The sequence below is a fragment of the Rhododendron vialii genome, chromosome 10a (assembly GCF_030253575.1).
Source record: "Rhododendron vialii isolate Sample 1 chromosome 10a, ASM3025357v1".
Classification (NCBI taxonomy): Eukaryota; Viridiplantae; Streptophyta; class Magnoliopsida; order Ericales; family Ericaceae; genus Rhododendron; species Rhododendron vialii.
The window spans coordinates 16696914-16713254 of NC_080566.1; the positions used below are offsets into that span (position 1 = coordinate 16696914).

General features: G+C 44.4%; 1 protein-coding gene across 1 annotated transcript; it reads right to left on the minus strand.

Moving 5' to 3' along the window:
• Positions 1-4138: 4138 nt before the first annotated feature.
• LOC131302955 (uncharacterized) lies at positions 4139-4975 on the minus strand. The gene has a single exon (XM_058329747.1). It carries the CDS (start codon positions 4973-4975, stop codon positions 4139-4141), a length of 837 nt encoding a protein of 278 aa, XP_058185730.1.
• Between the last annotated feature and the right edge of the window lie 11366 nt (positions 4976-16341).

Here is a 16341-nt window from a genome sequence, read left to right on the forward strand (position 1 = left end):
GGACGAGGACAAGGATGAGGATTGAGTTTCCTATTTTGCTTCTTGCCTTTTGATGGAGCCTGAGTGCTTCTTTTTGTAGGGTGCCTATTTACCCTTAGAAGATAGGATTTTGAGCATCAGGCTTGTAAGCCTCATTTTACTATGTACTTCGACTCATGGATGCCCAGGAATTTATGCATAGAAATCATTCTTTCAATGTCTTTGTTATTCAATTCCTTTTATTGCTACTGTATAAAGAAAGTTGAGCAACATTTATCGGAATGTGCAACTAACCAATGATCACAAAAATGAGCCCGCTGCAGGGTTTGAAACATATTGACGAAGGAAGAGAAATCAAAGAGGTAATTGAACAAACTTTGAAAAATTGATGCTTTATCCAAGAATTTACACCAACACCCTTGTCATGGACTAGAATACAACAATGACAACCTTAACATGTGACTTGGAAGTTTAACCTTATAATAGGAATATGCTTGAAAACTAGGAAAAAGTTGACTCTAAAAGGTGACAACTTCAAATTTTGACCTGGGACTCGAACCGGAACTTGGATCAAGTCCCTACTGACCATTGTGACCTGTATGACTCAAAGGAATGATTTGAAACAGCCCAAAATGTGATTTCACGTCTCAACACGGCCTAAGAATAGGGTTTTGTTAACTTTTTGTACTTTGACCCTGAATCTTGAGAGTTGACCCGAAGCGAAACATCCCTGAAGTCCCAAATACTTATTGGAATGTGTTTTGGTGGTAGGGGATGCCCTAAGATGCTTCAAATCCAAAAAACTACAAAAATGCAGACGTAGTTGCCGTGCGTTTCTTCAAAACATCGTGCGTTGTGTCTCAAAGTTTCACGAGGTTCCGACACTACACCATGCTGATTTCTTGAATTTGATATGCCGTGCGTGGCTCCATTACACCGCGTGTGGTTGTTTTCCTGACAGTCTACATTTTGTTATTTCCCAAGGTAGATTGCACGATGGTTAAGTTTGGACCTGTGTAATGGCATTTTTGAGCCAATGCATGTCTGCAACATGCTTTCATGTTATGACCAAGCCTTTTCCTATGCAAAACTTATGGAAAATTTGCACTTTTGAAACCCAAAGCTCCTTGAAAATTGAAGTTGTTTTCTCCATCCTTCCTATAAATTCAGGCCCTCAACTTCAAATTCTTGCTATCCCATTTAATTCTTATTCTTCTGAAGCTTTGTCTTCCTCCCAATGGCCCTTTCGCTCCACCCATGGTCAGTCTCAATGGAGGGTGTCGATTGGCTCAATTTTCGGGCTCATGGCCTCTATTCCATGAGGTACCCTCGCAACATCCATCTTCGCCCCGAGCTTTTGAGGGCAGCCACGAGCTTCTAGGATCCTGAGGTCCACGTGTTCCGTTTTGGCGAGCAAGAGCTTTGTCCTACCGTGGAGGAGTTTCGTGCCTACCTTGGCAGCTTCAGCTCGGGAGAAGTCATTATCCGTCCTGTGCGTGAGAGCATCCATAAGGTCTTGGTCACAATCCTTGGGTTGAGTAGTGGTGCTGCCCGCTACTTAGTTAGCGATGGCCATCTCAACATAACGCGACTTATCGAGATGTTTTCCCCTCCTGTCGATCTTGCGGACATAACCTACCAAACTTGGCGCATGACTGCACTTTGCATGTGCTTGCTTGCGGCCTATCTTTTAGTGCCCTCTGCTAGCCATGCTAGCTCAGCATTGGTCAGTATTGCCGTTCAAATTGAAGCTCAAAAGGACGTGATTCCCATGGTTTTGCCTGAGACATTGATGGGTTTGGACAAAGTTCGCTCTAGAGAGACTAAAACTTTCAGGGTTAGTCCTCTCCTCCTATAGGTTGGTTTCTCACTCAACTCTCATTTTTTGAGTTTTTCTCACATCCTCAATTTACCTCAACGCTCGATTCAACTTTCTGTCGTTTCTTACTTGTTTTTCTCTCTTTTGTAGGTTTGGCTTTGTGATAAGGTGAATGTGCTGACCATCCCTCCTGGTAATTGGGCGTACGAGGCTAGGTTTGTTGTCCCTATGATGCTTTGAGTTTGCGGACAGACGAGTTCCTGAGTGGGTCAACTTCTTTAGGCGCCTGCGCGCTGAGACCATTTCTTGGAGGTGCCCATGGCTAGACCTTCCACCTATGACAGTGCACTTCATGTGCCCCCAGTGGGTCGTCCTTGCTGGTTTGAAGGCATTTACTTTCTATATTCCCTATCGGATTCAGCGCCAGCTTGGCCTTATACAAGAAGCCCCTGCAGAGGTTATGGTGGACGTCATTTTGCCCCTATTTCGTCACTCCATTCTTTGTAACTATCAGAGATTCTGGGGGGCTCACAAGGTGACCGATGCGCATCCTTACCCATCTGTGATGGCTCAGGGGAGCTACTGGAAGTGGCTCAGGAGAGATATCGCTGCGAGGGCTGGGGCCCAAGGAAACTGATTCAATCCTACTATCCTGATCGCAAAATAAATTGTGGACCCTGTTTTCATCATGTTGCACTTTTTACTTTCGAAAGTCATGCTCAGCCTTATGTATTAGAAGTAGCTATTATAATAAAATGAGTTGTCGAGGGTTTCCCCTTCCTTGATTCAGCGCTTTGCATTCTTACGACCTGAATTTTTATTTTGATTGATTGTGACCGAGCCTCAGAGCGAGGCTGCCTACGTATCCTTATAGCGAAGGAATCAAGTCATAACGTAGTTCAAGGTAGGGTTCGCTCTGGTTTAGACACTCTCCTTTTGCACTTTAAATTTTGCCTAGTACCGCCCTTTCGAGTTTTCGGCCTAGCAAGCTCATTCGTTATTTGCCTTAATTTTTGCCTAGGATGCCCTTGCGGGTTTTCAACCTAGCAGGCTTTTGCTCTAACTTTTGCCTGAGTCTACTCGCCCTTGCGGTTTTCAGCCCAGCGAGCTTTTCTCAGGGATAATAGCGCTTGAATTGATCTAGGTTAACAAGAGTTGTAAATTCGTTCCCATCCAAGCCAATGAGCTATGTAGCTCCTCTGGATAGGATAGTCTTGATGATGTACGACACAAACCACTTTGGTCGGAACTTCCCGCGTGGATCGTAAACTGGTGCACGAATTTCCTTTAAAACCATATCGCCCTCTGCCAAATCCCTAGGCATCACTTTCTTATTGAACGCACGAGCAATCCTTTTTTGATACCCTAAAATATGATAGAGAGCCCTCAATCGGTGTTCGTCGAACAACATGAGCTCTTCAAATTGATTGCTTAACCATTCTGCCTCCTGGACCTCACACTCGATCATAGTTCGAAGAGATGGAACTTTCAACTCAATGAGAAGTACAGCCTCCATACTGTAGACCAAAGAGTAAGGGGTTGCTCCTGTTGGTGTGCGTACGGACGTGCGATACCCCCATAAAGCTAGCGGCAACTGCTCGTGCCAATCTCTTACGGATTGAATAGTCTTTTCCAGAATGGCTTTGATTGTTTTGTTAGCTGCTTCTACGGCTCCATTGGTCTGTGGCCGGTAGGTTGTTGACTTATGTACTTGGATCTAAAATTCATCTAAGACTTCCCTGGCTCGTCCTTTGAAATGAACCCCATTGTCAGACACAAATGCCTGAGGGACTCCATACCAGTAGACGACGTTTTGCTTGATAAAGTGCGCAACTTGAACTGCGGTTAGCATGGCGTAAAAAGCAGCTTCTACCCATTTCGTGAAGTAATCAATGACTACCAAATGAACTTGAGACCGTTAAACGCTGCTGGCACAACCCTTCCAATGACATCGATTCCCCATACTGAAAAAGGCCATGGTGAAGTCATTTGATGTAGTTCGAATGGCGGGACATGCGTGAGGTTGGCATGGATCTGGCATTTGTGACATCGTCGCACGTATTCCACACATTCTGTCTCCATAGTAGACCAGAAATATCCCTGCTTGAGGATCTTCTTGGCAAGCATCATGCCGTTCATGTGAGGGCCACACACACCTTCATGGATTTCTTCCATCACCCTTCTTGCTTCTGCACCGTGGATGCATAACTTGTGCATGCTGCAGTGCGACCTTCGATATAGATTTCCTCCGTAGATGATGTATTGAACTGCCATCCTTTGGAGGGCGATCTTATCTTTCTTACTCGCCTCAATGGGGTATTCTCCTCTTTCCACGAATCTTCAAATGTCAGAATACCAAGGGTAACCGTCATTGGGTTCATCAATGGTCATGACATGCCGGTATACTGGTGTATCCCTTTGTTCGATCATGATTGGCCTTAGTTTCACACCAATGAGAATTTCAACCATGGATGCCAGCGTGGCCAAAGCATCCGCAAATTGATTCTTGAGCCTTGGTATATGAGTAAAAGTTACCTTGTTGAAATGGGGGATGAGATCCTCAAGATCCTGATGGTATGGCTTTAGCTTTTCCTCTTTGACTCTCCGGTCACCGTTAGCCTGTGATACTACCAAGTTGGAATCTCCCACCACCTCCAATTTCTCTATGCGAATTTTGATTGTTGCTTCCATACCTACAATGCAAGCCTTGTATTCTGCTTGGTTGTTGGTGACTTCAAAGTTTAGCTTGAATGCAAGTGGAATGTGAGATCCGTTGGGTGCTATTAGCAACACACCAATTCCAAACCCTTTCTGATTTGCAGCCCTGTCGAAATACAACTTCCAAACATCTTCAACTAGAGTCATTACGTCTTCGTCAGGAAACTTAAACTCAGCGTCTTCGCCTCCTTCAACTGGGCAGTCGGCCAAGAATTTAGCAACAACTCTTCCTTTTACAGACTTCCTGGTGACATATTTTAATTCAAATTCTGCTAACATCAGCAGCCATTGTGCCATCCTTCCCATAAGAGCCGGTTTCTCGAATAAATACTTGAGAGGATCCATTCGAGAAATCAGCCTTACTGGGTAGGCCAGCATATGTCTTAATTTCTTAGAAGCCCAGACAAGTGCCCAACATGTCTTCTCTAATGGAGTATAATGTTCTTCACATCCGACCATCTTCTTGCTCAGATAGTATACAACCCTTTCAACCCCATCGTCTCCTTTTTGTGCCAACATACACCCCATAGAAGATAAAGTGACTGAAAGGTATAAGATCAAAAGTTTTCCTGACACAAGGAGCATTAATACCGATGGATTTTGTAGATAAGTCCGAATCTCCTCAAAAGGTTTTTAGCATTTGTCATCCCATTTGAATGGCACACCTTTCGTGAGCAGGTGGAAGATTGGCTCGCAGGTCGAAGTTAGTTTGGCAATGAACCGACTGATAAACTACACCTTGCCAAGATAGCTCTTTATATCCTTTTCGGACCGTGACGGCTCCATTTCTAAAATAGCCTTGATTTTGGACGGATCAACCTCGATACCTTGGGTGGTAATCATGAATCCGAGCATTTTTCCAGCTGTGACTTCAAACGTGCATTTGGCCGGGTTAAGGCGCATCTGGTACTTTCTGATCCTCTCAAAGAACTTTCTGAGTGTAGGTAGGTGTCCTTTTCGCTCTTTGGCCTTAACGATCATGTCATCAACGTAAACCTCTACTTCCTTGTGGATCATGTCATGCAACAATGTCGTAGTGGCTCGCTGATAAGTGGATCCTACGTTCTTTAGCCCGAAAGGCATTACCCGATAGCAAAAAGTTCTCCATTCAGTGACAAATGTGGTCTTCTCCCGATCTTCTGAGGCCATGAGAATTTGATTATAACCCGAAATGCCATCTATGAAGGAAAGCAAAGCATGTCCAGCGGTATTGTTGATCAGCATATCAATGTGTGGTAATGGGAAGTCATCTTTTGGACTTGCTTTGTTGAGGTCCTTGAAATCAACACAGACCCTAATTCTACCATCCTTTTTGGAGACAGCAACAATGTTTGCAACCCATTGAGGGTATTTTGTTACTATTAGAAATCCTGCATTGATCTGTTTGGTGACCTCTTCCTCAATCTTAAGCACCCAATCAGGTCTCATGCGTCTTAGTTTCTATTTTACAAGTTTTGCATCGGGATAAAGGAGGATCCGGTGTTCCACGATTTCAGGATTGATTCAGGGCATATCAGCATGTGACCACGCGAAAACATCTTTGAATTCTTTTAGCAAACTTATGAGAGCTTGACGCTCTTCTGCAAACAGTGCGGAACCGATCTGAATCATTCAGGGATTCCCTTCATCTTTCAAATTTATTATAACAACTTCTTCTTTTACAGGCTGAGCATACCTCTCGTCCTCTCTTTCAACTAGGGATCGAATTTCTTTAGGGACGTGTCCCTATCAAAATCGATCTCTTCATCATCAGGGTTGACACAATTTCTTTCAAGATCAGGGAAATAAGCGGAATCAGGTTCATTTATTTCATCATCAGCAAAAGCTTCAGGGGCACCATACACATGGGTAGACTCAAATTCAAAGTACAAACCATGAGGAGTACGGCCAAGAGGCACCAACTTAGACTCAACAGACTCAGAAGACTTAGAAGACTTGAATGACCCAGATTCGGACTCGGACTCAGAATCAGACCCTTGGCACGTTGCACTTGGTATGAAAATCCAATTTTTGTAATCCCCTGCAGCATCCATGATGAGCGAAGTTGGGTCTTCGGGGACCTCCTGTCCTAGCATCAATACTTCAGCTTCCATGACTGTACCCATTGGTTCGTCTTCCTTGAACAAGGCCGCTAGACTCCCCATGTTAAAGACCTCGATCCAATCAGCTGGCTTCTCCAGCACCTTAGCAACCTCTAATTCTTCCTCACTTTCCGGCCAAACATCATTGGCGAATATCTCGAACCCTGGCAATAGAGTATTAGTTTCTTTATCCCAAAATGGCTCTGGCTAACCTTGATAGACTTGTTTTGCTCTCTCTTTAACAAAATAGTCTTCCAATCTGTCTCCCTTGTTTGCTTTACTGCCGTTTGAGGGCAAGTAACCAAGGCCAGTAGTGCGCATAGGGGTCCCACGGGCCTCAAACTTCGCAGGCCCTTGCAGATTTTTTTCCAATCCTAGACCTGGCATGTAGGACATCTTCTTCATTATCTTTATGGCAACATTGCTAATGACGAAATCATTATCAATCCTGACCGAAAAGACAGCATCGGAAGTATCCAATGAAAAGCCTCCCAGAGCAATGTCTTATTCCCTGTACTGGATTTCCAAAAGCGAGGCATTGTCTTCAGTAGGTGCGCGGATCCCAGAGTCTCCGTGAATAGTGAGCATTCCTGTCTCAAGTCCCAAACGGATTTTCTGATGAAGGGTGGAGGGTACAGCTATGATATTTGGTCGATGCAGCCAGGGCCTTCCTAGTAGCGGGAATGCTCACTACATAAAATTCCACCTCAGTTTGATAAGATCCGAAAGTCATAGGGAGCATGAGGGTTCCAATCACATCGCGACGAGTGTTGTCATATGCTCGGACTTTGACTTCTGATGGAGAGAAGTCCTTATTTTTGTACCCCAAGCAGTAAGCAACACAGAGTGGGCAAACATTGATGGCTGACCCATTGTCAATTAGAATCACTCGAACCCACTTGCCATGGCATTTCAGAGTGATATGGAGTGGCTTATTGTGGTCTGTTCCTTCGGCAGGCAGATCTCGATCAGTAAAGGTTATGGCACGCTTGATGGGTATGGTTTTAATGAGTGCCACAAGCTCATCTGGGGTTATACCAGAGGGAACTTTCAGGTGGGAGAGGACTTGGATGAGCCCTTCTCGATGGCGAGTGGAATGAACAAGTACATCCCAAATAGAAATTTTAGCTTAAGTCTGTTCGAGCTATTGCTTGACCATCCCTTCAGAGTTTTTCTCGGGACGGGGAGGCTCTTTGGTTGGTGGAGCAAAAGGTTGGAAAGTATTTTTGGTCAAGGTAGTGAAAGGGTTTGAGGGTTCTTTGGCTGGTAGAGCTGCGGGGTTAGAGGATTCTCCGATTTGGAGGTTGGGAGGTTGATAGATACGGCCACTCTTGGTCAGGTGGTCAATCTGGCGATACTTTGATTCTTCACTCCATAAGTCGATCGGAGCCTTGCGCTTGGTTCCAATGGTGGTATCCTGGAGGTTAGATGCTAAATCAGCGATAGCTAGGTCTTCCCAAAGGTCCTCTGGTTTTCATTACTCGACTTCCACTACTGCCTTGTTCACAGTCTATTCCTCATTTCCCACCTTTATGTTGATGACTTCGGAGCTTTCCCATGGACTTACTCTGACCCATGGACTTACTCTGACGTCCTTCGGGAAGGTGACTGATGGTTCCGATTCTGCTTCTTCCACAATGTAATCCATGGGGTTAAACTCGCTGCAGACGACCTTTTCCTCTGGCTCTGGGAGCCCTGGATTCGAATGCCATGGGGTATGGCCGACATAGTCATCAAAATTATTGAGATGATAGAAGTCTGAAACAAATTCTGGCCAACCACAGGCTGTCATCTCGGGTTGGTATTCTTCAGCAAACATTGCAGGTAGAGAAAACATATCTAGCGGGTCATCCCTGGCTAAAAGTTGATACTCACTTGGGGTTGGGTCCCATTCATGCTTGGGAATTACTTGAGGGATCTGATAATTCTCGTTCTGGCCTTCGAACATCATTTATAGAGAAAGTCCATCGAGAGGGTCAGCATGAACATTCTGCCAATCAACTTCCCATATAGGCTCGAATGGTGGTTTAACATCCCCCTAAAAGTTGGCTACTTCGAATTCTTCCCAACCTGAAATGAGGTCTCCCCATGTACTTTCCCATTCTCAAAAGAAGCAAAAAGCAATTTCCTCGGGAATTTTCACAATCGGCTTAGGTTTGGTATCAGGGGTAATGAAGAGGGTTGGATCAAAACCTTGGGTGGTTTGATATGAGGTTAAGGTGATTTGGTTAATGCCAAAAGGGGTGTTGTGTTGTGTTGTGGTAAAGGGTTTGAAATGGTATTTGGTTTATCTAGAGGTGGGGTGTCAATGACCTTATTGTCAATGAGGTTTTGAATCTCATGGTGAAGGTGAATGCAATTGTCGGTGGTATGGCCAGGCATCTGGTGGAATTCACAGTAAACACTTTGGTTTTGGTTTGGTGGAATGGTTTATGGTGGTGAGAGAGGTTTCAATACCCCGATTTCTGTGAGCTTCTTAAGTAATGCAGATCTTGGGGTGCTAAATTGGGTGAAGACTCGATTTTGGGATTTTGGTTTTTCAAAAATTTGGTTCACTTTTACGGGCTTGGCGGATGAAGTTCCATCCTGATTGACATTCCTGGAAAGAACGTTACTGTTACCAGAATATGCTCTTTTGGACTTTGACCTTGTTTCCTTTTTCTCTAGGGTGTCGTCCCACATGGCTTCCTCTACAGCCAATCCAGAGTCATAGAAAGTTTCAAAATTTGGGGCGGCCTGGGAAAGAACCATGTATGGGGCAAAAGAGCTTGGCAAGTTCTTTGTTATGATTCGTATCTGTTCCTTGAGATCCGGCTTATTTTGCATTTGAGCGGCCTTGACTCTCTAGCGTTTAACAAAATCAGTGAAGCTTTCTTTCTTACCCATCTTAGTGCTTTCTAGCTCTCTCGTGGTCAATTTTAGATCGATATTGAAATCATATTGAGCTACAAAAGCTGTCCCAATATCTTCCCAAGTCCTTTTCTTAGATGGTTCAAGAGTAAGGAACCATTGCAAAACTGGACTGGACAGAGACTCATGGAATAATTGTGCCATGGCTTCCTTTTCAATTTCTTGCATGGTGAGAGAGCCAACATACCCCTGAAGGTGTGCCTTTGGATCACCAGTGCTGTCAAACTTCGCAAAGTCCATGCCTTTGAACTTTTCCGGCAATTTAGCGTTCGGGAATAAGCACAGCTTGTTCATATCGACTTCTCTTTTCCCAAGTCGCCTGGTTTCTTGAACAGACTCTTCTAGCTTGCTGATTTTGGCAATAAGAGTAGCTAGCTTAGGATCCATGGCTGGTGCTTCTTCTTTGGGCTGCTCATACTGTGGAGGAGGTCTGGTTTGAAGCTTATCACTAATTTCTTGCATGGGCTCTATCACCATGATCATGTCATTCTTCATGGACGCAACGGAAGTCTTGAGTTGTGTGTCGACATTGGCAATGGATTGTCTAAATTGAGTATCTAAAGCGGCCATGTTTTGCCTAAGCTCTTCTACCCCATCTCCTTGGTCGGCCATTGGTAAGGGATTTTCAAGTGGTATTTCTATTGAGGGTTCTGGAGGTGTTTCTGTTGACGGTTGTCCTTCCTGTACTATCTAAACTTCAAACAACTGCGTGCCTTCCAGGGTGTCTATTCGAACTAGTCTTCGGAGTGGACGAAACCAATTAGGTACAACCTCTTCTCGCGGACGACCAATGTTTCGGAACTGGCAACAAAGCAAAGGGGAAACTATCAACTCATCATGGATATTTGTCCTTCCTTTCTTCGTGCCTCCTAGAAACTAGGCCTAGGACCTACCGCGATCCGGAACTCACCTAAGGTGTTCGTACAGAAGATTTCCAACAATCTGGGTAAGTGTTGTCAGGCAGGTTAAATTCCGAATGCTTCGAAATCAGAGCCAATCTCCTTACCTTGACCATTCGAGGCAGAGCAATATGACCGTTGGAATCCAGATACGCACACACTTAAAGTTAGTCCTAGATCAAGGGAGCTATTCGAGCACGACAAACACCGGAGGTATCTCAAACTCCATGGATTTAGAGTCTCCTAGACTGTCCTAAGGACCTACCGTGGTTCAAATCTCACTTAAGGTGTTTGTACAAAAGATTTCCAACGTACAATCCGGGTAGGTGCTATCTGGCAGGTTAAATTCCGAATGCTTCAGAACCAAAGCCAATCTCCTTATCTTGACCATCTGAGGTAGAACAATATGACTGCCAGAATCCAGATACCAATGTTCCTTAAGGCTAGACTGAACTAGGGGAGCCGTATGGTCACGACAAACGTCGGAGGTGTCGCAAACTCCAAGGATTTGAGGTCTCCTAGACCGACCAAATCCTAAGGGAGCCCTATCCTCTAGCCTGTAAAATGCAATGATGCATGAATGATATGCATGTACAGAAAAGGGAAGCACATAAACAGGATATATCACATAAGTCCTAACCACAGGTTCCTGTCTTAGTTGGGATGGTTCTACGGTTATTGTACAAGTGCAAAGGCCGGTTTGGGTCTCAATAGGGTTCCCCGGACTAGAGCCAAGATATAGTTCCCATAGTCAAGTGTATTGCAAGACAGTGGTCGAACAGTACGATGGTTCATCATCGTCGAGGGTTGCAAGGCATCCCGAGAGAACTTGTCGCCGGCGAACCGAGCAAGATTGCTGAAACACACTGGCGAGGTTTGTGTGGTGTAGAGTGTATAGGATAAAAAAGTTTCCTTTTCCAAAAGATATTGAAAATCCCCTTTGAAGATGTCTTTTTCAAGCTTGGCTCACTCCATTAACAATACTTTGGAGAAAACTATACAAGCGAACAATAATGAAAGTCCTAGTTCGGATATGAAATCCTGTTACGTTACCTTTCCGTTCTTCAGCAACGCAGAGCTTACTATTTTGACAGACTTTCGAAAGATTGTTCATTTATGTATTAATTCCCAAATTTTTTATTAATGCAAAGATTCCCCAGCAGAGTCGCCACTGTGGGCTCCTCGACCGACGCGCGCTCGAGAGTCGCCACCTGGATTTTTGAGATGGATGATCCGAGAAATCGAGAACTCGTTTGAAAAAGGCTTTTGGTCTAACGAAAACGTCGAGGCTTTGGGTTCGGGAGCCACGTTTCGAATGTGGAAGATTTTGTTGAAAAAACACCCCGTTCGTCCGGTGTAAACCGGTCTCTACTAAACATTTTCAAAGGGAAAAATTTCATACATATCTTGAAAAATGGAACTCTTTAATAAAAAAATAAAAGGGGTAAGGACATAGGAAAATATATCATGTTGATGTGTACGTGGTGCTTACTGTACAGGAAAGATAAGTATGATGCCCAAAAGAAAAGAAGAAAGAATTACTCAACAAACTGCCTGGACTATGGCCACCAATCATACGACATACTGTAATGCCGTGCGGGGTACTCGTCTTGTTACGAGACTGTCATTAGCATCCAGAACATCGCCCGGCATATTGTAAACCACGTGCGCCGTTTTTCAGAAACATCAGAAAGTATACAAACACTGGATCATCTCGAAACAATACCATTTCTTTAAGCCTTGAACATAAAACAACTTTTGACGTACTTAATCACTTGAGATGATTAAGAAAATGTTGTTTATAGGATAAAACATGGCTTGTAGATATGGTCTTGTTCTGAGAGCGCTAATGACAAACATATCAGCAACAAAAACAAGCTTGACGAAGTATGTTCATGACCCAGACAGTTTGAAGAAGAAGGTAGCAGCTAACAAAAGGCCGTGCGCTTGAACATACTACATCGTGCGATGCATCAAAGTGCCGCGCGGTGTGGTATCTTCAGCACAGTGACTGTTTTATTTTCTGGAAATGATTTTTAAGTTAAAACTTAACCAAAAGGGGTTAAGCCTGATGACAGGAAAGCCCCCTCAGGGTTAGGACAGAGCCTAACCCAAGGAAACTTGATTTTTACCTTTGATCTTGAGCTTGAATGGGGACGGACGACGAGAAATGATAGCGGACAATGAATAATGTGGGTGGACGAGATCGGGTGAGAAAAGATAGATGTGGGTGTGTGCGGTGGTTGGGTGTTTTGGTGGATGAGGTCTTAAAGTTTGTAAGTGACTAACTTTGATGGTGAGAAAAATGGAGTGAAGTGCTTAAAGAATGTCTTTTGAGAATAACATTCACAAGGTTTGGAAGTAAAGAGTGGGTGTAGAGGCAAGAAGAGAGAGAAAGGTTATGAAAAACTAGCCCCTTTTTCCTTGAGTGGAGGGGTGTATTTATAGGTAAGAGCCAAGGATTTTGAATTCAAATGGTGAAGGCATTTTCTGGGCAGGCCAAAAGTGCTTTTTCAGCTAAGCCACTTTTGTAGCTTGTAAACACCCCAATCTAGTTTCCCAATTGATTTACTTTCTTTTTCGGTTTCTTGTTTCCCCGATGATGAATCAGATAAAAAACAGTCTTGAGAGTGAAATGGCTTGAGCTTGGAGTGAGCAAAATCCATCTTAAACCCTAAAACCCTAAGTCAAAACCCTGACCTCAGGGGTTGACCATCACGCGACCCATTGAATCCCTCGCGCGATGCCTTACTTGCCAGGTGTTGGTCAAAGTCAAAGCCTTGACTGTTGACCATCGCGTGGGTGGGTAAAACCATCGCAAGATGGACCTAGACCCTCATGCGATGGTCAACACCTGTCGTTTTCACCTTTTTCTAGCCGAATTTTGTGATGATTAGGAGGCTATTGACCTGGGAACCCCGTTTTCGTCGACTGAACAGCGTTTGCTTGCACCACCCTCACAACCACTCCCCTCACCTTGTAGGCCACTTCCTCCACCAAGGAGGGTTGGCCAACCTTGTTGGCTGGTCACTAGGCCAAGCCCTTCACCCACCTCACACCTTCTCTTGTCCTATAAATACCCCCCATTGATCATCTTGCAAAGGGTTACAAAAAAAAGTCTCAAGCAAGAAAGACTACACCATCCCATTCACCCCTCACCCCTCATGCTTCATTACTAATCACCTTCATACACTTATTTTCCAAGCTCTACCACCTTGTTCAATCCATTCTCAAAACACTCAAGCAAAAGGTATAATTCCTTACTGATTACTGTCTTGGTCCCTGAGGGGGGCTGGCAGGGCCAAGGCTGGTAATCTATACCAGTCCTGGTCCAAAAGTCAGCATGGCTACAAGAGCTGTGTTACTAGCACACCCGCGCGCGACGGATCCATAACATCGCGCGACGGTTCCAGTCAGCACGTGATGGTCCTCGTGGGGACGGGGTGCTAGTTATTTTCTGTTTCGTAGTATCTTAAATTACTATGAAGCATGATTAGAATTAATTCCACTGTTTTGCATGTTAAAAATCCATAGTTTAGCTTAATTTATTTATTTAGTTACATTGGAATGCCCCTGGGTTGCTCTTGAACATGTCTCAGAGCCTAGGCATGCAAAGCAATTCCTGGAAGTCCAGTCATGACACTCGCGCGATGAATTTACTCCATCGCGCGATGGTCTGTCTGTTTCCAGTGGTTGCGCTTGCATGGGTAGCTTGGTCCATGACCATTGTTTAACATCCCCGCTGTTTAGGGGTTGTATTTATCCTCTGTCCATTCTGTTTGTAATAATTATTTACTTTCAGTACATATAAACAGTTTGGCTTGTTTTCTAGGTGTGCACTGGTCCTTCCAGAGCCCAGAAGGAGATAAAACTGGACCTATTGACTAGATCCAAACCTTCGCGCGATGGAGTGAGTTTGCCGCGCGATGGTTGACTTGCATGCTGGCAGATCCATGCTTGCAAGTTGGCTGCTGGATGTACCAAATCCCCGCCAACGCGCTATTTTAATATCCAGTCACGGAGTTTGGCTTTATCCCATTTATTTTCTAGCATATCATTCATCCACGTTGTTTTCAACCACATCCTACAAATTGTTACAGTTTTTAATCCCAGATTAACTGTTCCCCCGCCCTAATTGGCTAAAATTGGTACATAAAAGAAGAATCACAAATATTTTCACAAAATGCCTAAGTAGAGACCGATCTCCGGATTGAGTGAGAGGGGTGCCTTAAAACCCTTCCCCTCTCATAACCTAGCTCCCGAACCCAGATATGGTTATGACGGACTGCTTCCTTAACTTTTTCAAATCAAAATAGCGCGGCAGGTGCTTCGAAATACGGTTCCTTTGGTGCCAGAACTTCAAAACTCGAGTGGCGACTCTGTATTTTGCGAGCGCTTGTCGTCCAGCTAAGTGCTCCCTCGAACCGGCATTTTAAGAGGAAATGAAATCCTCTTGAAAAGGCACGTTGCCCACAGTGGCGACTCTGCTGGGGATCAAACCAATATTAATCCATGTTTAGAGTTTAATACACTTGTGATCAATCGCTCAAAGGTTTGTCAAAATGGTGAGCTTCGCGCTGCCGAAGGTCGGAATGGTGATTTAATAGGACCAAGTGTCCGGCCAATCCAATCTGGGACTTTCTCGATTGATCATTTGGGTAGTTTCCTCTGAAAATGGACTAAATAAAGTGAGCCAAATTTGAAAGGGCATTTTGCGATTTTGCGATTCTTCTTTTATTTTAACAATTTTAGCATTCTTCACTTGCATCGATGTGGGATAAGCCCTGTTGGATCGTTTTGGCAATCCGGCATGGTTTACCGGAGCTCGAGGACCCCGAATGACCAACAACCTCCGACGATGATGGGTCATTCTACCGTTCGACCGTTGCTCTGCGGTTACGTAGGTAGCGGGAGGTATATCTTTGGCCCTAGTCCGAGGAACCTGTTATAAGCCAAAACCAGCCTTTGCATATTCAAAGCATTAGAACTCTCCAAATAGGACAGGTACCCGCAGGGTAAGATCTACTTGCATCTAAACCTTATATGCTGCCTACGTGTTACTGCTTTCCATATCGCATGAACTGTACATACATTCCGTCTTGCGTAGAAGCATGTTTAGGGTGGCTCCTAGGATCTCGATCTGTCGAGTCTGTCTTAAACCTATTAGGACACTGCTATGGCCCGATGAAGAGTTGTGTATTGCAATGATGCATGTTTTCAATTTTTCAAGTCCTTAGAAACGATGGACCTATAGGAAGTCAAAGCTCTTTTATGCCTCTCTGCCTATGAGCCTACTTGAGGTTTCAAACGGAAAATTTGGAACAATGTAAAGAACACCATGATGCTTACACCAATTAGGTAACAAGTGCCTTGTTACTTACACCGCCCGGCTAACAGCGCTGTGCCGCTCACGCCATTCCAGTTATGGCATCATGACATTCATGCTAAGTTGTTCCAACTTCAAAGTTGAAACCCCAAATAGCAATATAGTCAAAAGTTTAGGGTTCTTTTGACATCCCTTAGGATCATTTGTTTCAAGTAAGGATACACCTTCGAAAAGAATTCCGAGGACTATGGCGGCGTCTGAACATATTAGGACAGACTTATCTTCTTGTTCTAGAGTCTAGGATGACACTTGCGACGTTGGCTGTGCTTTCGCTTTAGTCTTTTATTTAGATTAAAGTTACTGCAAGGCCCCTATTAAGCCTTTTCTTGCTTTACTGCAAGCAAAGTTCTAAATCATTGCACCGCCACGGAAAGTATCGAAGCAGAAAGGCAAACCCACTTGGGAACGTCTGCATCAGAATCCGATTCAAAGGCTAATCAGGTTACAGTCCTAGTCAGTCACGACGGAAGGGTCTCCGCGTTCTCTGTTGGCTACTCTTCAATCGAGATCATCGTCAGTCATCCAGGAAATCAAACCTCCGACATCACC

Bases quoted from the DNA above. Each gene is read 5' to 3' on its own strand.
- LOC131302955 (XM_058329747.1), bottom strand. From the start codon at position 4,975: ATGGTCGGATGTGAAGAACATTATACTCCATTAGAGAAGACATGTTGG.